Below are 22,884 nucleotides of genomic sequence, written 5' to 3'. Positions count from 1 at the left end.
AACTAACTAACTAACTAACTAACTAACTAACTACTAACTAACTAACTAACCTAACTAACTAACTAACTAACTAACTAACTAACTAACTAACTAATTTTCTGAAATGGCCTTACAATTTTATAAAATAGACTTCATGTGGGTACTAGAGAAAGTGTGGACCAATCCCGATAAAATGTGCTGCATAAATTTATATATATTTATTTGTGGTTACTTCAGAGCTTATAGATGAATTGTGGGCATTCAGTCATTTTCGGAAGGGGACTTTGTGTGGGACCTACCAAATGGGGTCCGAGCATTACGAATTTGGCAAGATTATTAAAGCGTGCATAAATCTTAGTAGTGCTGTTTTTAATCGAGATATATTTAACACAATTATGAGCTCAAAAGCCCTTTTCGGCGGTTCTGTTGTATGAGGGCTAGATGAAATAATAGACCACTTTCAATAGATGTAACTCGCTCACAAGCTTTTCAAGGACACTTGACGGACGGACATGGTTTAATAGGCTCAGAAAATGATTTCAAGCCGATTGGTATTATTTAATGTAGGTATAAAACAAATATTTTTTGTGTTACAAACATCAGCAAAAACCCAATAAAAATACAATATACTATATACTTCCTATTTTTACACATCTGTAACAACTTAGGACTTGTGAAAGTTTATATGGATTGGCTTAAATACTTTAAAATAATTTAAATCTCTTGCACAAAATCCTATCAAATATATTTAGCCTTGATTATTTCTATTTAAAAATAAAATATTTAAAAAATTATTTAGATTATATTTTTCCCACTAAATTCAATTTAATAAAATGTTTATATTAACATTTTAAGTATTTTGCAAATATTTTTCTAGCCTAATTTTAAAAAGGCCTGCTGTTAAATATTTTATAAATAATTGTTATTTTTGTGTTGTTTTTTTACTATAACGCTGACCTCGCCTTAAATAAACACAGCAAATAAAATAACATTTTTGTTTAGTTTATTAACATTTTCATTTTGATATTTAAACAAAAATGAAAAATACATTTTATTCTTTCTTAGGCCTTTTGCATAATATTACCCCTTCAGTACTTGGGCAGAATTTTCGGTCAACGGATGTAAGTTTTGACCTGAGGAACGGATTTGTTGCTTTTTTAGGGGTTTTTTGCCTCAATTTTCGGTGACGTTAAGCAGGAAGTTTATTTTTTAACACTTTTATTTAGATTACAAGTAAAATTTTATATTACCATAATTTTTTTTGTGTTAAATATTTAATAAGATAATGTGGCTAAGGCTAAATATATGTAGAGCAGACAATTGTTTAGAATGCTTTTTTTAAATCCCTATTTTAAGGGAGAAGAAAAATAAGGTTTTAATAAGGGTTAGTTTTTTTATGTATGTATATAAATTGTATTAAAATGCTTGAATTGAGGAACAATTTCCAGACTGTTTCTGGGATTTTCCTTTAGTTAGTGGTTTCTGACAGCTTTATTGTTTATTCAAGAACATAAACCGCTTAAATTTAATTTGTTTAAGTTTGTTTTTTAATAGTAATAAGAAAAGAAAATGATTTGAAGATACCTTTGAGAGGGAGGAATACGAATATAAAAATATATTTGTTTTTTTTTTATACAAAATACACTGAAAATAATCTATGGTAAATTTTTCTAGATTTGAAAATTCTAGGATTTATTATAACAAATGTATCACAATTTGTATTATTTTTTGATTACAATTATTAGTCATAATTACACTGTGTGCATTTTTTCAATCATGGAAATATGAAAGTGCACTGTTTTTATTGACGACACCTGTACGTATACGTGTTAATGATTTATCGATATTACCAATATCAAGTATACGCCTATTGTAGAGAAGAACTTTACATATTTCTTTAACACGTAAAAAAAATGTTTTGCTATTTTGAACTTGAAAATGAATCGTAATTTTGAAGAGCACAATATAAACATTTAATCAAATTTTGTGAGAATTGGTAATTTTGGATCTAGTTTCATTCTATATCTTTCAAATATCATTGTTTTAAGGTATCATATGGTCGGAACTATAATTTTTCACATTTTTAGTACAGATTTTAGAGTATCAAAAGTTATACTTTTTCTAGCCTTATTTTTCAAACGTTTTAGCCTTTTCTCACCTTTATTAAAGTCAATAAATAACAAAAAAATTTATAAAAATTACTTACGAATTTAATTCCAGATCTAAACGAAACTTATGATTAAAAGCCTTAATTAACAATGAGGTTCGATGAAAGTGTTTCTGTAAAGATTAAAGAAATAATATTATTACAAAATTGTGTTATTATTGTTCATAAATAATTATAAATTATTAAAAATTTATTTAATAAGTACACATTTTCTCAAGCCATAACTTTAAACCAATTTCCTTTAGAAGAAGAACTGAAACTTTTCAGAAAATTAATGTCAATTAAAAATGAGTTAGCGTACGGGATGTTTAAGAAACCTTGAAATATAATACATAATAAAAAAGTGCTTATATGCTAGATAACTTGTTATAAGTAAAGTAATTATTTGACATATACTGTAAATGTTAAAATGAGTAACAAAAACATGGCAATAACTTGTACCTACTCAAGAGCTTACTATTCTATGACTACTACATACTGCCAGCATTATGTAGATGGTGTCTAGTAATGACTTACAAATAGCTATATATTTAAGTATTTACTTTTTATATCCACCAACAAAAAGATGGGGGGTATATTGATTTTGTTATACCGTTTGTAACATATCAAAATATTGGTCATAGATCCACAAAAGTATATATATTCTGGGTCCTTATTAAATTCTTAGACGATCTAGCCATGTCCGTCCGTCTGTCTGTCTATCTGTTGAAAGCACAAATATTCTTTATAGATAAGGTTTGTTTGGTATTGAAAATGGGCAATATCGGTTGACGTTTTCGGATAGCCTCCATACAAATGTTTCATGCGATACATAAGTTTCATGCGAATCAAAACCTATCTACCAAATTTTATGTGGATCGGTACATAATTGACCCTACCCCTCATATAAGACCCACTTCGAAAAAATACTTTAATGCTCATTACTGGCTTAAAAATAGGAATATAGCGATGAAATTAAACACACAGAAGTTTCATGCAAGTCAAAACCTCTGTACCAAATTGTATGTGGATCGGTCAATAATTGGCCCTACCCCCCATATAAGGTGCCCTTCAGAAAAAGACTTTAACGCTAATTACTGTCTTAAAAATAAGAGTATAGCGATAAGTTCCATGTGAGCCAAAATCTTTCTATACAAATTTTTATGGATCGGTCCATAATTGACACTACCCCCATATAAGGTCCCCCTCAAAAAACTACTCATTACTGGCTTAAAAATACGGGTAAAGCAATGAAATTGGGCTTAAGTCTCTAGTCTTAAGTCTCTTACTAGCAAAATCCTTTCTAGCAATTTTTATGTGGATCGGTCCATAATTGACCCTACCCCCATATAAGGTCCCCTCCAGATAATTACTTTAAAGCTCATTACTTGCTTAAAAGTACAAGTGTATAGATGAAATTTGACATAAGTAAGTTTCTTACGAACCTAAGAAACTTTTATAGGAACGTAAATCTTCCTACCGAATTTAATGCGGAAAGTCTCGGGAACTGATATTCGATGCAAATATGTTTTGTATGAACCAAAATCGGTCTAAAAAAATTATGAAAAATTTTATAAAAACGGTCAATAATTCACCCTACCTCTCATATAAGGCCCTCTCCAGTAAATTTGATGGGAACTATCACCATGATTTTTATATTTTTTTATTATAGGAGAGCATTTCTTTTACGGCATACGGTTTGATGGTGGGTATATTAGATTCGGCATAGCCGAATATAGCACTCTTACTTGTTAATATTGACATTTTGGTTTAAAATTTTGTTTCACACAAAAAATGTTTTTTTCTCAAAATCTAAACTTTCTGTTTAACTCCTTATTTGCAGGCGATCATTGTAAGTACTTACCAAACTTACTACATGTAAGCGATCGTGGTAAGTACTTGCCTCCTATGTCATTAAACTTTAATGATACTCACAACTTATTGTATAAATTGTATATTGCTGAATTATATAAAACCATAAGAAGGTTTGATTTTTACAACATACATATATATAGCCAGTTTAGCTTGATTACAAATTTTAAAAAATTTTACAAAAAATATTTTTTTAAATCCATAAACAGTTAAGTAATTTAAACCAAATATAAAGTAATAAAACGTACTACTATATATATATTAAATAAAAATATCTGTGGTGATATCAACTTAGTTTTTTTTCCAATTAAATTTATCCAATGATTTACATTTGCTAACCATTGAACTTCAAACGTATTGTTGTAATAATATGGCTGGTGTCACCTTAACAAAGGATTTGGCCATTAATTTAATTTAGAGCACAAAAATTCCAAAGCAATAAACGTGTAATGTTTTATTTGTTCCATTGTTACCATGGCTTAGTTATATTCAGTTGCACGCACATAAATACACACAAACAAATATACAATTATAAAAAGGATTTCAATGATTTATAAAATTAATTTTGCTTATTTAATTTCATTTCATTTCAAAACAAAAACAAGCAAAAAAATTATATATAAATTTCAAATATTTATTTAATGTTTAAATAAAAAATTTCATGATTAAAAACTTGTGTTTTCTATCTATTGATAATAAACAATAATGTTGTAGTTGATGATGTTGTTGTTAAATTTTGCTATTATTTGCTAAATGATAATGATGACTATGATAATGACGTTGCTGTTGTTAATGTTGACGAGGATGATGATGATAATGATGTTGTTGTTGTTTTTTTCCAATTGTATTTTATTTGTTGTTGAAAAATGTTATTTATTTTTGAAATTGTAATGTAAACCATCATTCTTTTCATTTCATTTTATTTTATTTCATTTGAATAATTGAAATTTAATTGATAAACAGAAATAAATGAAAGCTTTGGAAAAACCGCTTTCTATTAAAATGTTTCACTTGAGAGCACTTTAGTCGACAATTGACGATAAATAAACAAAATATGGGACACAATATACAATATTTTTTTTTAATATTTGTATGGTTTGTGTGTTGAATATTTGTAAATATGTATATATTTTTATATACATTTCGGTATCAAGAATTTTAATAATAATAAAATAATAATAAAAAAACGGCAACTGGAGAATAAAAATATAAATTGTTGAAGTAAAACAAAAATAGTAGTAAAATGTATTTTCCTGTACCTTGAAAGTATTTTGTATACATACACTGCAAATAATTTATGATATATATTTCTTAAAATTTTATGATTATTAAGAAAATTTTTCTTTATTATTCGAAAAGTAGAAATAAAATCTCGTTTAACACTAGATTTCTTAGGGATATTATAGGTAAAGTATAGAATAACTAATTGATTGATTAAGAAAGTTAATAGACCTTATTTAAAAGTGTTGTTCAAAAGTTATACTTGTAATCCGTAAGAAAACGTAAGTAGTTAAAATTTACAAAATTTGAATGAATTTTTGATTTTTATTTTCGCACACCTTCGTATATTTTACTCGTAAAACCACAAAATATTTTGTGCAGTGTAGAAGAAAATTTTTTAATTGAAATGAAATAATATTTTCAGTGTTTGTAACCGTTGCAATATTAAATACAATTTTATTTTTGTTAAACAAAAATATATAAAATATTTTTTCAAGGCTTCAAAAAATTATTAATATGGCTTTAATAGTAATTTTTGTTTTTAAGGAAATGAACAACTCCAAAAATATGCTAAATAATAATTAGGTAAAACAGTCAAACAAATATTCTGTTAAGAATGAAAATTGGTTTTGTTTAAAAATTCTTAAATTTTTCACAATTTTTAAACATCTCTAATAAAAAGGATATATGGTCCTGTCTGGAACTAAAGACAAGACATGAGAAATAAGTACTAGATAGCTTAAAGCTTACGCTTACGTAATGTAGAATAGAATTTTTGAAGAAAGATGTAGAACTGTTAAAAATGTACTGATTTTTTCGTTAAGGAATGACAAACGAGCCTCCATATAACTACTTAGTTAGTTAGGTAGTTAGTTAGTTAGTTTAGTTAGTAGTCAGTTAGTTTTGTTAGTTTTTAGTTAGTTAGTTAGTTAGTTCGTTCGTTTAGTTCGTTAGTTAGTTAGTTAGTTTAGTTCGTTAGTTAGTTAGTTAGTTAGTTCTTAGTTCGTTAGTTCGTTAGTTCGTTCGTTCGTTAGTTAGTTAGTTAGTTCGTTCGTTCGTTCGTTCGTTCGTTCGTTCGTTCGTTCGTTCGTTCGTTCGTTCGTTCGTTTCGTTCGTTCGTTAGTTCTTTTCGTTCGTTCGTTAGTTCGTTCGTTTCGTTCGTTCGTTTCGTTCGTTCGTTCTTCGTTCGTTCGTTCGTTCGTTTTCGTTCGTTCGTTGTTCGTTCGTTGTTCGTTCGTTTTCGTTAGTCGTTCGTTCGTTCGTTTTCGTTCGTTCGTTCGTTCGTTCGTTCGTTCGTTTCGTTAGTTCGTTCGTTTTCGTTCGTTCGTTCGTTCGTTCGTTCGTCGTTTGTTGTTCGTTCGTTCTTCGTTTCGTTCGTTCGTTCGTTCGTTCGTTCGTTCGTTGTTGTTCTCGTTCGTTCGTTCGTTAGTTCGTTCGTTCGTTTTCGTTCGTTCGTTCTTCGTTCGTTCGTTCGTTCGTTTCTTGTTCGTTGTTCGTTCGTTCGTTCGTTCGTTCGTTTCGTTCGTTCGTTCGTTCGTTCGTTCGTTCGTTCGTTCGTTTTCGTTCGTTTGTTTTCGTTCGTTTTTTTTTTCGTTCGTTCGTTCGTTCGTTTCGTCGTTCGTTCGTTCGTTGTTCGTTCGTTCGTTCGTTCGTTCGTTCGTTTCGTTCGTTCGTTCGTTCGTTCGTTTTTCGTTCGTTTCGTTCGTTCGTTCGTTCGTTCGTTCGTTCGTTCGTTCGTTCGTTCGTTCGTTCGTTCGTTCGTTCGTTCGTTCGTCGTTCGTTCGTTAGTTCGTTCGTTCGTTCGTTCGTTCGTTCGTTCGTTCGTTGTTAGTTCGTTCGTTTTTCGTTCGTTCGTTTCCGTTCGTTCGTTCGTTTTCGTTCGTTCGTTCGTTTTCGTTCGTTTCGTTCTTCGTTCGTTCGTTCGTTTTCGTTCGTTCGTTCGTTGTTCGTTCGTTCGTTCGTTCGTTCGTTCGTTCGTTCGTTCGTTCGTTTCGTTCGTTCGTTCGTTCGTTCGTTCGTTCGTTCTTCGTTCGTTCGTTAGTTCGTTCGTTCGTTTCGTTCGTTCGTTCTTCGTTCGTTCGTTCTTCGTTCGTTCGTTCTTCGTTCGTTCGTTCGTTCGTTCGTTCGTTCGTTCGTTCGTTCGTTTCTTCGTTCGTTCGTTCGTTCGTTGTCGTTCGTTCGTTCGTTCGTTCGTTTCGTTCGTTCGTTCGTTTCGTTCGTTCGTTCGTTGTTCGTTCGTTCGTTCGTTCGTTCGTCGTTCGTTCGTTTCGTTCGTTCGTTCGTTCGTCGTTCGTTCGTTAGTTAGTTAGTTAGTTAGTTAGTTAGTTGTTAGTTTTCAAGGAATATTAAAACATGACTTCATAGAAGACTAAAGAATACAACTTGTGCTGTGAAAATTTTCTACTAATTATAGCGCAGTATTAATTATATTAAATTTTCTTTGTGCTCTTTATCTATTAAACAATGTCTGCAAAGAAAAAATCTTAATTTCCAAGCTATTTTTAAAACGATTAAAGAAAAAATTTGTTTAAAATCTTTCAGAGTTCAACACTTGAAAGAATTTTCCAAAAGAAATACGTTTGAAAGAGGTCACTTCAAATCAAACTAGACATTAATAATATTAAAGTATGAAGGACTACAAGTATTTGAAGCTTAAATAAAATTATAAAAAAGAAGAAACAATTTTATGTATTTTGTTTTTGTAGCGTTTTTTTATAATAAAATAAACAAGTACACACTCAATTGAGTGGAAAAGAAGATTTTATTTAATAACATTTTTTTGTTTGTTAGTTTGTTACTTGATGTTGAAACCCCAAAAATAGGCAACAAAATGTTTCAACTAACAGTTAAACATAAAGAATAGAAAAAAAATATTAAACGTAAAAATACAAAAACTGATGAACCTTAAAAAAGTATTGTAACACAAGACTAGACAAAAGGGCAAGAAAACAAAAAAAAAAAAAAGGTATGAAATAGACTTAAATACCAAAGTTGTATGTATGTAAATAAAAGTAAATACAGAAATATCTTTAGAAATCATTATGTGTAACAATGATGACCAAAGCGGCTACAAAAAAGAACTTGAGCTAAGAATTTTGTCTTAAAGTATAAAGACAAAATGTTGTTGTAGAATTTGTTGTTTTATTGTAGGTTGAGTAAAATGTGGGGGTTGCTATGTGTACATATTTATGTATATTTTTATTATGTTTGTATGAGACGGCTTGTTGGTGTATGGTTGAGTTTGTTGGTGTATGTGCCTGTACTTGTTTTTATTATGCCTGCCACAATTGTACTTTAACAATAAACACCAACGAATTTTATTAACACCGTTTTCAATTCTTTTTTTAGATTAATTGAAAAGATGTATATACCGATATATGTTTACATGGTCCATAACAGACAGGTACATATACCAGACTAGTCCATATACTATTCTGTCGACTAGTCTATAAACAAGCCTACCGACTAGTTTATAAACTATTCTATTTACTGGTCTATGGACTAGTCCATTGACTAATCTGCAGACTCTCTATTGACTAGTTTAATGGCTAGTCTATTGACTAGACTGTGGTCTAGTCTATGTATTAGTCTTGACTAGCCCATAGAATAGTTTGTAGACTAGTCCTTGAACTAATCTGTAGACTAGTCCATAATAGACAGGTACATATACCAGTCAATAGACTAGTCCATATACTATTCCTTAGATTTGTCTATGATCCAGCCTACTGACTGGTCTATGGATTAGTCCATTGACTATTTTACAGACTATCTATTGACTAGTATAGTAACTAGTCTATTGACTTGACTGTGGACTAGTCCATGTATTAGTCTTGACTAATCCATAGAATGATTTGTAGACTAGTCTTTGGACTAATCTGTAGACTAGTCCATAATAGACAGGTATATATACCATTCAATAGACTAGTCCATATATTATTCTGTAGACTTGTCTATGATCGAGGCTACTGACTAGTTTATGAACTATTATATTGACTGTTCTATAGAATAATCTATTTACTATTCTTAATACTATCTATTGACTAGCTTATTGACTAGACTGTGGACTACATAGTCTGAGTATTAGTCTTGACTAATCTGTAGACTAGTCTATGAATTTGTTTACTGAATAGTCTATGTACTAAACTATTGACTGATTTATGGGCTAGTATATTGACTTATCTATGGACTAGTATATTGACCAGTGTGTGAACCAGTCTATTGACAATACTGTGGACAAGTCTATGGACAACTGTAATGATTACTCTATGAAATAGTCTAAGAACTAGTCTTTACTTGTCCTTAGACTTGTCTGTGGACTTCTTTACGGACTTGTTTATTGACTAGTTTATGGACTAGACTATTGATTAGTCTATGGACTAGTATATTGACTAGTTTATGGACTAACCTATTTACTTGTCTATTGACTAGTCTATTTACTAATCTATGGAAAAGTATAATGTCTATGGAATGAACTGACTGCTCTTTAGAAAGGTCCTCTGACAGGTCTATGGGCAAATCAATTACAACAGATATCGGAGAGCTGTAATTTAGTAAGTAAAAGATACAATGGAAATGGAAACAGTGTCCTTTCTAATAATAATAATAACAAACATAAGTATTTACAGTAAATATCTGTTGGACTCTTAACTCTCAAACGAAGAAAACCAAAAAAAAAAAAAACAATGAAATAATAAAGAAAAACAACAACAACAAAACATCAAAGTTTATAGAAGAGAAAGACAGCTTAATACCAACGTTTTGTTAACGTTTTATTTATTTTTATATATTTCTAGAGTTCTATTCTGTATTCTTTTTTTAAATCATTAGAATGGTTTTTGTATTCTTTTCCCAGCTACACCACTGCATTGTTAACAAATAAATGAGAAGAGAGAAAAAAATTAACAGCAAAGAAAAAAAGTGCGTAGGTATGTATGTGTGTATAAAAGTGTGAGAAGGATACGAATGTTTGTGGGCTATATAAGGATATTTAACACATACTGTTACAATTATGGTTGAATGTTTTTTTTTTTTTCACTTTTAATGAGGGAACTGAAAGACGAGCAAATTTTTTTTTTAAATATAAAAAAGAAAATGAAACTGCTTTTTATAAGAAGAAAACAAAAATATATAAACAAAATATAATAAACAAGAAACAGTAAAAATAAAAAATATATATAATAAATAAAATAAAAAGAAAATATATTCGCTACACACATTTTAATTTGTTTAATGAGCATGTTGAAAGGAGGCAGGCTCACAAACAATTGTAGGCTGTTTTTTTCTTTCTTTCTTTTTCGAAATAAATAAAATGAAAATAATAAAAATTTCGGTCAGTCTTTTACGTTTGTATATGTACAAACGTATAAACATCCGTATTATCAAAGGCAATAAGCATAATTTATTTATATATTTTTGTTTATATTTTTCAGGATTTTTTTATTATACTACTTTAATAGCTTTTGTTAAGGTGTGGTGAGAGTAGGTGGTAGAAAATTTAAATCTGTCTCTAAGAGTTTTAATATTTGTGTTTTTTTTTTGAAAAACTTAAATAACAAATAAATAAATTGAAAATCATATTTAAAAGTAAACAAATTAAAGTTATTGCAGATGAAAATTTTAGTATTGATTTTATGCTTGAATGATTTTTATTTAGATATACATATATATTCAATTTAAAAGTACTTAACCTTTGTATGGGAAACAATTTTATAAATTCTTGTAAATATTCAATGTTAATATTGTATCAAGAGAATTTATGTTATTTATCCTTGGAGCATATTTGGCTTAAATTAAGAAAGTTTTTTAATAAAAATATACTTTTACAAATAAGTATTAAATATTTGAATTGAAATTTGAAATGAAAAATTCTTATACTTGGGAAACTATTGGATCCTGAATAATAGAACAATTTTGACATCTATGTAAATATTTGGCTATTAAACTTGTGTATTTGCAATAAGCGGCGTGGCACCTTCCATATGCATTAATTACAAAAAAAGTGTATATGTGAAACCATTAGAGCTAGAATTCTTACATTGACATCCATAAAAGCATTTAGAAAAAATGGTAGACCTAGCAATAGTGGGCGTTGCCCGTCCGATATGAAAAACCCTAAGGGTGTAAGTGGGTTTTCCATTAAAAAAGAAATTGAAAATTATAAAAACGTTTTTATACCCTTACACAGAGGGAAAAGGAAATATACATGCCTGGTACCAAATTAATACCTAAGAGTTTATAATTTTTCAATAACATCCGTTGTCAAAGTATACACATACGTATGACAACACTATGTAATGTTGATTACGTAACGTTGTCAACATTGCAACAATTCGTTGTCGAAATCTAAATTTTATACACATCCGTTGTCTAAATGTTAACAAACGTGGTAAGCTCACTATTGGCAACGGATTGTTTGTCCACGTTTGTCATTCCGTCTGTAATTTTCACAATATAATTTTCCGACGTGGATAGTAGAGTCGTTTGCGCCATGTCCGTCTGTCTGTCCGTCCGTCCGCGTGCCTGTTGAAATCAGATTTCTGAAAACCTCAGATATCTTCGGGATCCAAATCTTCAATAGTAATGTCAGGCATGCTTTCGGGAAGTTTCCTATTTAGAATCAGGAAAATCCGTCCATAAGTAACGGAGATATAAGCAAAAATCTGAGATAACCTCTGAAAATTTCATCAAAAATTAGAATATTTAGCATGCAGAAGCAAGATAATAACAACAACGCAGAGATTGTGCTTGATTGAAAACAAAAACAACGTTTAGCTTGTTTTTGATGTTTTTCTTGTTTATCACAGTCAGTGGCGTGAATAAAATTATTTTTTTTGGACGGATTAAAATAGATGTAATAAATGTTAAAAAAATTAAAAAAGCTACGGCGAAGGGTATATAAGATTCGGCACAGCCGAATATGGAATTCTTACTTGTTTTTCATTTATATTGTTTTAGAGTAGCGAAGCACACTGGGTGTAGCTAGAATATATTTATAAATTACATAAAATTATCACGTTAGACCGTTTTGCAAGACTTTGTATAAGTTTTCTGATTCTATCTCACAAATGGCTCGGAAGGTGCTAGACTTATTGGTGTGGATCATTACCAAATTATTCGCATAGTATTGGTATTGGAGAAAATTGCTGCTCTAAGGTCTCCAATTGATTTCATGACAGGTCTAAAGAAAAGATACACAAAATATCTTTCCTTTTGACGATTTGCATGATAGGTGGTGGCCTCCTGTAGAAACCAAAGTTTATTTACATTTATGTCCTCCATTTGACAGACATGGCTCTGTAGTGGTCGTTGTTGGACGAAATGGTGTAGCATACTTTCGGCCATATCAGACATACGTATCAGTTTCGAGAGTTCTCCACAAGCAAGCTAGTCTCACGGTTTCTTTCAGCATAAACTTGCGTGCAGCACTCAGTTGGATGGGAAAATGTTTGGGAGCTGTTTGAAATATTTCCAAATCTGTTCGAATGTAATTGATAGACAATACTAATACTGACTGATAGACAATAATCGAATTACTTGACCTGCACTTACTTAACAACATACATTTAAATGGCGACTTTATGCCATACTTCAAAGAAGTGTAGTAATAACTTACATAGTCACTGAGAAATAAGTACTTATTTTTAGGTTTTTGTCATTTTGCGTTAGCATCTACATATGTTATCGGCTACTTTTTTATACGCGAAAATATTTACTAAACCACCTATTTGCAATGACTTATTTCACTCCTTATTTGTAAGTGAGCATGTAAGAACATGGCTCTAATGGTAATTTATATGCGCTGAAAACTATATATAGCTTTTTAAATGATTGCTTTTTAATAAAAGTTTTTGCTGGGAACTTTTTAAAAAACATTAAACTAGAAAATCAATAAAAACTGGAAACACAAAATGAAAAGAAATTGTTGCCTTAATGCATATGAAAGCAAAAAAAAAAAAAATAAAATCAAGCAATTGTTAACGATTATAATTATCATTAGTATTCATTTGGAATTGATAAATGTCATAAGTTTTTTTCTTCTTTCTATTTCCTCAACTCCTCTTCCATGCGAATACCATGATAATGGTATTTTTAAACTTTTCTTTTTTTTTCTACTACTACTACAACATCATCAACATTTTGTATAAAGAAAGTATAATTCAATGTATTCTTAAATAAAAATTACAATAAAATAAAATATTTTGAATAAATTACAGGGAGACAAAAAAAAAAAAAATTAGAAAACTTGTGGTAGTAGGAGGGTTTCAGAATACAATAAGAAAAAATTTCAGCAAGAAAAAGGGACTTTTAGCATTTAAAAGAATTAAATACAAAAATTATTGTATGTAAAATAATTTATGTACAATTTTTACAAGATTTATAGACAGATTTGAACTAAGAAGACCATGACTAATGTACGTAAATAAATCTGTTTGGTACTTAAGATACCAACTGAATAAGGAATTGGTTGAAAGAAAAAAGAATGCTAAATTGATTTTTTATGAAAATTTTGTTTTGTTATTTAGTACATACATATTACAAAGGTTATTTTGTAAGAAGTTCAAAACAATTTCTACTTAAAACATAAAGTGTTTAGGAATTGCTTTGTTAAGAAGACCTTTGCTCTTTAGCAAGTTAATAATATTATATAATTCATTCTCTCATAAACAATACCAGTTTAATGTAAACAATAAATTTTCCAAAAAAAAATGTAACATTAACATTTATGCAAATAAAAACCACCCATAATGTTTTTAGATATTAACTAAGTATTTTTATGTTTTAGCTTGGGATTTAGCTTATTTAATGGTTTTTTTACATAATTTCTTTGATTTATTTTGCCAATAATTTATTAATGTAAAAATAATTGTTCGACATTAGAGTAGAAATGGGGTTAATAGTTTTTACATTAGTTCAAAATTTATAATAATAAAACTGATAATGTTATGCTAATTTAGCTATTTTTTATTTAACCCGCTTGACTTTTGTTTCTCATAACATTAATGTCCTTTTTGCTTTATATGTATATTTTTTTTTTTGCCAGTTTTTGCCCTCAAGTGATAATTGGTTTTAATGTTTAGTTTTGTTAAAAACATTTCACTGTTTCATATTCTACTGCAGTGTATTTTTAGTTTATAAAACTGCATGATGCATGTTGACAATATGCCAAAACAAATATAAACCAAAAACATTTTTTCTAGTAACAAAATTTTGTAACAACAGATATATTTTTGGTTGTGTTTCTAACAATTTTTGTTTTAAACAAAGAGCCAAAAAGAAACAAAGCTAAATAATAGTTTGTGTCATCTACCAACAAACTGAAAAAAAATTCTGAAATGTTAGAAACAGTATCTGTTTGTCTGCAAGAAAGCAAAAAAAAAAACTAACAATAAAACTGATTCCCTCCAGAAAAAAACAACCTAAAGGATTAAGAAGTATAGCCAAACAAAACTAACACTATAGTAGACTCAGCCAACAAGCATTTTCCACACTTGCTTTCAGTTGCATTACTTCTATTGGCAACGAGTGAAGGAGTGAGAGAGTTATATTTTTTTTGTTATGCAAAATAATTTGAATTTTTCATTTGAAATTTTTTTTGGGGGGTTTTTGAAAATAAAAACTGAAATAAATTTCAGTTTTTCCTATTTTATGTTGGACACGCACCAAAGTATGCCTCTTTTTCTTCTTTCAACTGACAAAATTTTAGGCGTATTTTTTTGTTAGTTTAAGTTGTTTTTGTGCATATTTTTTGGTATTTGTGTATGGAAGTATAACTTGACAAGAATACTTTTTTTGAGGGTATTCATTAGAAGGTGAATTATTCGCTTTATTGAAACTAAAGTACAATTATTAGTCTTTTTATTCAATCATCGAAATATAACCACATACGGTTACCAGTACTTGATAAAAGACCAAGAATAACCGTGTCTCCCAGTTTTGTCCAAAATCATGGACTTTTTAATGGGTTCCCAAAGATTAGGGCCTTGGTGTCATTTTTGCAAAAAAGGGTTATTTTCTCGGGCTCATATCTTGCCAACCATTCTGCATTTTAATACTTACTATTAAATAAAATTAAAATGGGGGTATATTTTTTGTCATTCCGAATGTAACACCTCGAAATATTGGTCATAGACTCATAAAAGTACATATACTCCAGGTCGTCATTAAATTCTAAGACGATTTAACTACATCCGTCTGTCTGTCCGTCCGTCCGTCCGTCCGTCTGTCTGTCCTTCTGTCTGTCCGTCTGTCTGTCTGTTGAAAACACGATAGGGTCCGAACGGAAAGAGCTACAGGGTTGAAACTTTACAAAAATATGCCCTATAGATAGGGTTGTTTGGTATTGAAAATCGACAATATAGGTCCACGTTTTGGCATAGCTCCCATACAATTGGCCCCCGGAAAATAGTTTTCGACAGTTTCGACTTTATGAGGATCGACCCATAATAGACCCTACCCCGCCATATAAGGTCCCATTCAGAATATGACTTTAACGCTCATTACTGGCTTAAGAACACAAATACAGCAATAAAATTCAGTATAAATAAATTTTGTAAGAACCAAAATCTCTCTACCAAATTTTATGAGGATCGGCTCATTGATCCTACCCCCAATAAGGTCAGAATATGACTTTAATGGTCATTACTGGCTTAACAATACGAGTACAGTAGTGAAATTCGACAAAAAATGAAATTTTCCTACCAAATTTGTTGAGGATCGGTTAATAACTGACCCTACCCCCCGTGTACATAAGTTCTTCTTTCGAAAATGACTTTAACGCTCATTACTTGACTTTAAAATACGAGTACAGCGATGAAGTTGGAAATAAACAAGTTTTGTAAGAACCAAAATCTGTGTTCCAAATTTTATGAGAATCGGTCTGTAATTGGCCCTCTACCCCATTAAGAGTTTCTTTCAGAAAATTACAACAACAATGAAATTTGAGGCAACTAAGTGTTATCCAACCGGATGAGGATTGGTCCATAATTGACCCTATTCCTAAATAATCCCTCAGTTAATGGTTATATATTGGACAAAAACAATTTGTTTTAAAAATTAACATTTTTAATTCGAACATGCTCGGTTCATAATTGACTTAAGAATTATTAAAAGCTATTTGCCAAATATTATCCTGATATTCATATTTGTATCGAAATACTTATGATAAAAAATCAATATAAATCTAATAAATGAGAAAATTGTTGCAATAATAACAAAAACATAGATTTAAAATTATCAGAGTTTATTTATAAGCAAGCATTCCTTCTAAGGCAAATGATTTGATGCTGGGTATATACATAAGATTCTGCATATATAACACTCTTACTTGTTCCATTTCTAGTGCCAAGTTTTACATTGTAAAATTGTACTGTTTTCATTGACAACACCTGTACGTATACGTGTGATTTATCGTTATTACAAATATTAAGTATACGCCTTGATATATTGTTTTAACACGTAAAAAATCTAATTTTTGAAATTTTTATCTTGAAGATGAATCTTAATTTTGAAGAGAATGTATGTATAACTTAGTGTCAACAATGTAAATCATTTAAAATATAAGAGATTTACTAAAAATTTTTTCACAAACTTAATAATTTAATATAGAGCAGTAAGTAAATTACAATTTAACCTATTGTAAGCAAAGTAAATAATTCGAATTTCAAAATATTTTCATATTTTTCTACAAATTTTTTATCTGATTCAAATTTACTTCCTACTACGAATACCTCTACTAGAGGTTAAATTACATTTTAAATACATTTGTCTGCATGAGTACCAAAATAATCTAAAAACAAATACGAAAATATATGCATACAACGAAGTCTGATGACTATGATGAGTAAAAAGCATGCCAAACAATGCAGATGAAAATACCGAAAACAAAAAAAATAAACGCATAGACACGCTCAAAAGCTTACGCACTAAAATAACATTTTTCCAAATTGATGGCATATTGTGAAAAATTTTAAAGTTGAAACTTGCTGTTAAAATAACCATATACATATATTTTTAAATACAAAAATTATTTAAAATCCTAAATTGTACAAATGTCATGCATGCCTGAATCATGATTAAACATTCAACAATGTTGTGGTTAAAAATTAAACAACAATGGCAAATAAGGACCTTTTTTTTGGATGTCAACCACACATATATACATAAATATATAAATAAATCTAAATCTACATACATTATGAATTGAATTTTAATTTTTAATAACAAAACAGTGACCATTGCCTATAAAATTTAAGCCAAATACTAACTAATCTATACATGTATGTATAAATGTATTTATGTTGGTCTATCTGTCTTTTATTTGTATTTAAAACAACAAGCAAATCGTAACATAAATCAGTTTTATTTAATGTTAAGCTGAAATTTATCTATTTTTATTTGAGTTTTCCCTTTTGTGAGAAAATCTGTGTTTTGTATGACCGGGGCCAAGAGCAGCATGATACAGCAAAAGAGATGAGATGATGATAATAAAATATGTATGTATGAAAAATACATTATAGTATATTTAGAATATGATAATATCGGTCCATAGCCATTATATTAATACGACCATTTATATGACTAGTGGAGCACCTGAAGCATCATGACTAAACGTGAAATGAATTTTAGATAAAATCCCATAAAACTAAAGAGAATATAAACATGATAAAGGAACAATGAAATAGACAAAAAAAAATAAATAAAATAAAGAAAGGAGAAGAAAATCATAGCTCTTCAGCCTTATTTTTTTTAGCAATCAGGTCATGGTTTTAAGAGTAGCAGTATGAGAAGCTATAAGACAGTTTTACTACCAGTTTAGGTGTATTACTAACAACAACACAAACCAGGAGGCAGGATGTGGTTGCTTTAGACTGTTGTAGTTCTACATGTAGGTATGTATGTTTGTTTAAAGTAAATATAAGAAAATCATTCATATGTTTAATTTTATATACAAGGGGACATGCAACATGCTGAGTTGTGTTTTGTTTTGTTTTCCTTTTTTTGTCTTTATTTTAATTTGTATAAATTCAAATAAAGTCGTTTGAAGAAATTTATCTGCTTTGGAGTAGTAGAAATACTGGGTTTACAAGTTAAATCTTAGTAAATATTTTTAGAATTTGGTTTTGTAAACTGGTGATTTACTTACTAGTGGTAGTTGATTTAAAGAAATTAAATTTGACCCTAAAATTCATATTACCCTTAAAGCTTAGAGAACAAGTAAATGACATTTTGTTTTTGGAAATAAAACTAAAAGGTCATGTTTGTTTGAGATTTCTTTATTATTTAAAAGAAAATATTTTACTTAATAAATTTTGTATAATAAGCTTGCTTAACAAATGCGTAATAAATTAAGTAATTTATTAAAACCTTTTTTATACAAATTATTTTAAGAAACTAGGAAATAAGCCAAATTTTTAGGATTTTTTCCAAAATATTTTAGCTAGAAAAATTCATTGTGGAAAATTTTAGTGCTATACGGTTACACTAACTGGTGTCGACACGGCTCTGAAGTGGAAAAATGGTTTTTGCAAAAATTTTACCACTTTATTTAATATCGTTCCAATCTATATATATAACAAGTAGGAAAGTATAGTCGGGCATGGCCGACCATATGATAGCCTACACCACTGAGTTAAAAATGTGGATTATATTTAATAACAAAGCATTTAAGTTGTTCACCTTAATTCCGAAATATTTTAACAATTTGTTGAAAAAAGTGATTTTCTAAAAGAGGGGTTATATGGGGGCAAGGGTAAATATGGGCCTATCCTTATAAATTTTGGTACATGGCTTTACGTTTACGTTAGAGTTATGTATGCTGGATTTCATCGTGATACTAGAGTTTATTAGTGAATTATTGACCTTCAAGTCATTTTCTGAAGGGGACTTTGTATGGGGGCTAGGGTCAAATAAAGTCCGATAATTATGAAAATCGGACATGGCTTAATCGACTCATAAAGTGAATCTGAGTCGATCTGTATCTGTATCAGTGCGTTACAAACATCAGCACAAACGTATAATACGTGGTGTAGGGTATAAAAAAGAATGTGTGTTTGTTTGGACTTTATAGACTGCTAAAAGGCTGGACCGATTTTCATCACTGTATATGTGGAATGAACTATAGGCTACCTTTCATTTCGAAAATTCAAGAGGGCGTGGCAACCACATACAAAATAATTATTAAAAGCCACATATCTCAAAAAGTGCAACAGCTAGATTCTTTAAATTTTGTCTGGACTTCTTTTACATCCACATAAGTATATGGATGGTATGGGATAGTACAGGTAACCTAGCTGTTGTGGGCGTGGCACCTTCCAAATAAAGAAAATCTTAAATTAGTGTATTTGAGAAAAAAAAAACAGTTAGAGTTCTCAAATTTTGTCGGAACCACTTTAGTGTCAATATAAGTATTTATGAAAAAAGTGGGCAGAATAGCAATAGGGGGCGTGGCACCTTCCATATGAATTAGATTGAAAAAAAATCGTTTATTTTGGAAACTATTAGGTTGACTACAGAGTAGGCGCTACAAGCAATGCGAAGCTTTTCGCTACAAACCTTTCCTTGTGTTTTCCTATGTGTCATGTCAGAGTGAAAGCGAAGCTTGAGAAAACACAAGCAAAAGTTTGTAGCGCAAAGCTTCACATCGCTTGTAGCGCCTACTCTGACATCAGCCTTAGAGCTAGTGCCACATACAAAATAAATATTAAAAGTCACATATCTCAAAAAGTGCAACAGCTAGAGTCTTTAAATTTTGTCTGGACTTCTTTTACATCCATATAAGTATATGGGGATAGTACAGGTGATCTACCTGTAGCGGGCGTGGCGCCTCCCAAATAAAGAAAATCTTAAATTAGCGTATCTGAGAAAAAAAAAAAACAGTTAGAGTTCTCAAATTTTGTCGGAACCACTTTAGTGTCAATACAAGTATTTATGAAAAAAGTGGGAAGAATAGCAATAGGGGGCGTGGCACCTCCCATATGAATTATATTAAAAAAATCGTTTATTTTGGAAACTATTAGAGCTAGAATCTTCAAATTTTACACGAATAACTCTAACATTCATGTAAACATCGGGAAGGAAAATGGGCGGACTTTTATAAGGGGGCTTGGAACCTCCCATATGAATTAAATACAAAAATCGTAAATCTAAGAAACTATTAAGGCGAAAATCCTCAAATTTTGCACGGACGATTCTGATATCGAAAAATGTGAAAATTTCTGTGATAATTTAGCGGACTAGGAAATAAATACAAAATTCGTTTATTAGGAAAACTATTAGAGATAGAATCTTTAAATTTTGCACGAAGAACTCTAGTGTTCATGTAAATATTTAGGTAAAATATGGGCGAACTTTAATAGGGGGCTTGGAACCTCCCACATGAATTAAGTACAAAAAATTGTATATCTAAGAAACTATTAAAGCGAAAATCCTCAAATTTTGCATGGACAAGACTTTGATAACGATGTGAAAGTTTCTGTGATAATTTAGCGGACTAGGAAAGAGGGGGAGTGGAACCTCCCATATGAATTAAATACAAAAATTCGTTTATTTGGAAAACTATTAGAGATAGAATATTTTGAAGAAAATGGGCGAACTTTGATTAGGGGGCTTGGAACCTCCCACATGAATTAAATACGTGAATCGTATATCTAAGAAACTGTTAAAGCGAAAATCCTCAAATTTTCCAAGAACAAGTTTGACATCAATGTAAAGATTTGTATGTTAATTTAGCGGACTATCAAAATGGAGGAATGGAACCTCCCTTATAATTTAAATACAAAATTTCGTTTATCTGACAACTATAAGAGCTAGAGTCTTCAAATTTAGCACGAAGAATTTTAATGCATCTCTCATATTAAGTAAATACAAAAACTCCTATAACTGGGAAAATCTTATAGCTAGACGTTTTTATTTATATTTTTTCATAATTGAACTATTTGATGGCCTCGAATAGTAAAATTACTTGTAAATTTATTTTTCATATAAAGTCTTTTTTTGGTCAAATTATGCACATACTTAATTAAAATTATTTCTTTATAAAGCATTTGTTAACAAATCCACAAAAAACCCCTTTTTATTGACAATAACAGAGATTTTAAGTTATATTTTATATGTTCTAAATCTATAAACGTTATAATTACAAACTGCCCAGCAGTTTTAAAGTGATATAATGGATCGGTTTTAGACAGTAATATAACTTTAATGCTGCCTTTAAAAGATGAATTAGAAGTAAATAGATCACTTTTGTTTCACTTAGTGCCCTAAAGAGGTGAATTTAAAACTTTTATGTCTGTACTAAAACTTAGAAACTAGTTACTTCACTTTATAGAGTCACTTGTTCATGTTTTATCGATGTAAAATATTCGAAGGATCAACAAACTGCAGTTGTAAACTATGTTATTTTTAGTTATAATAACTGGACACGGTACTAGTTTGTAAAGTTTAGGACAACTACAGCTAACCGTTGGGCGATGCTATTGTATATTTACATAAAAACAACAAACGTTTACAACATGTAATATTACTTTTTTGTATTGTTGTTTTTAACAACCATTACAACATATTTTCCAATTTAAACTAACATACATACACAGACCTTTCTATAGAGAAATTTTTTCCATCATATGTGTTTGTATTTGCTTCTTTTTGCTTTTGCATGTCTGTGTATGTCTATTTTATAAAAACATTTTTTGGCAATATGCCTAAAATTAACATTTTTACACTTTTATACAATTCAAACTATGGTGTTTACACATACATACATATATACCATACTACTATATATTACATATGGATATTTAAATAGAAAATTTTAGTGTGTGAATATATAATCATACACAAAAGTTATAATCGACAAGTTTTAATGAGTATAAAGCTTTAGGTTTGTCTGTGATATTATATAAACATACAAACTATAATATCGTTAGCTCAAACACTAAAGGATTCGAGTGAAATTTGAATAACTCCAACAGAAATGGTGAAAAAATAGACGAATTTTCCAAAGAATTTAAAATTTTAATTTTAATCTGAACAAATTTCCGAAATTTTTTTTTGTTGCAATTACTTGTCCATTGGCAAATTGTCAACCATTGTTGTATTTACTAGAAGTTCAATTCTTAAAATCTATAAAAAATCCTATAGAAATGTTATTAGTAAAAAACTGCTTACAATTCACTCTCCTTTTCACTTGTCACCAGCGGTACTCACAAACTCCTAAAAAAACATTGTGCTTATGTTCACAACAATACACGTTCATTTACATTTATTTCTATGGTTTATATGCACACACTATATAAACTAAATATGTATATGTAAATGTATATATAATTTTTATGCATATGTATTAGTTTGAATCCTTATATTTGAGGTCATATATAATCTCTTAAATTGAAAATTAAAAACGACAATTGAATTATTTAGACCAATGGAGAGTTTCTAGTAAGCTTTATATGTAAATCCTTCTGTATTAGATTTAAAATACTTGATAAACTATTATATGGACTAATGCAATTGTGTTTGTATACAGTGAGTGTCTGATCTGTCTCTGTGTGTGTGTGTGTGTGCATTTGTGTGAAAATAATAAATGCATTTTCATGATGAATTTTACAGTAAGTTTATTTAAGTAAATTTAGCCACAAATATATAAAGAATTTTGTTTAAGGGAAAAGAAT

The 22,884-nt window shown here is 29.7% G+C and overlaps 1 protein-coding gene across 12 annotated transcripts in view; it reads right to left on the bottom strand.

The window, feature by feature from the left end:
• Positions 1–22,884, bottom strand: part of LOC119602889 (disintegrin and metalloproteinase domain-containing protein 9) — a 333,169-nt gene that overhangs the window by 126,417 nt on the left and 183,868 nt on the right. For all 12 annotated transcript variants that reach the window (XR_005231379.1, XR_005231380.1, XM_037954681.1 and 9 more), the window contains exon 6: positions 2,186–2,259. Coding sequence is in view for 10 of the 12 variants with exons in the window: in XM_037954681.1 (XP_037810609.1) it covers positions 2,186–2,259 (74 nt within the window). In the remaining 2 variants the exon portion in view is untranslated. The remainder of the gene's footprint in view (positions 1–2,185; positions 2,260–22,884) is intronic.

This window comes from Lucilia sericata, unplaced genomic scaffold, assembly GCF_015586225.1.
Source record: "Lucilia sericata isolate MDLA Ls3-8-SP2 unplaced genomic scaffold, ASM1558622v1 Contig000260F_arrow, whole genome shotgun sequence".
In the NCBI taxonomy this organism is placed as follows: domain Eukaryota; kingdom Metazoa; phylum Arthropoda; class Insecta; order Diptera; family Calliphoridae; genus Lucilia; species Lucilia sericata.
This window is presented reverse-complemented; position numbering and strand designations above follow the sequence as displayed.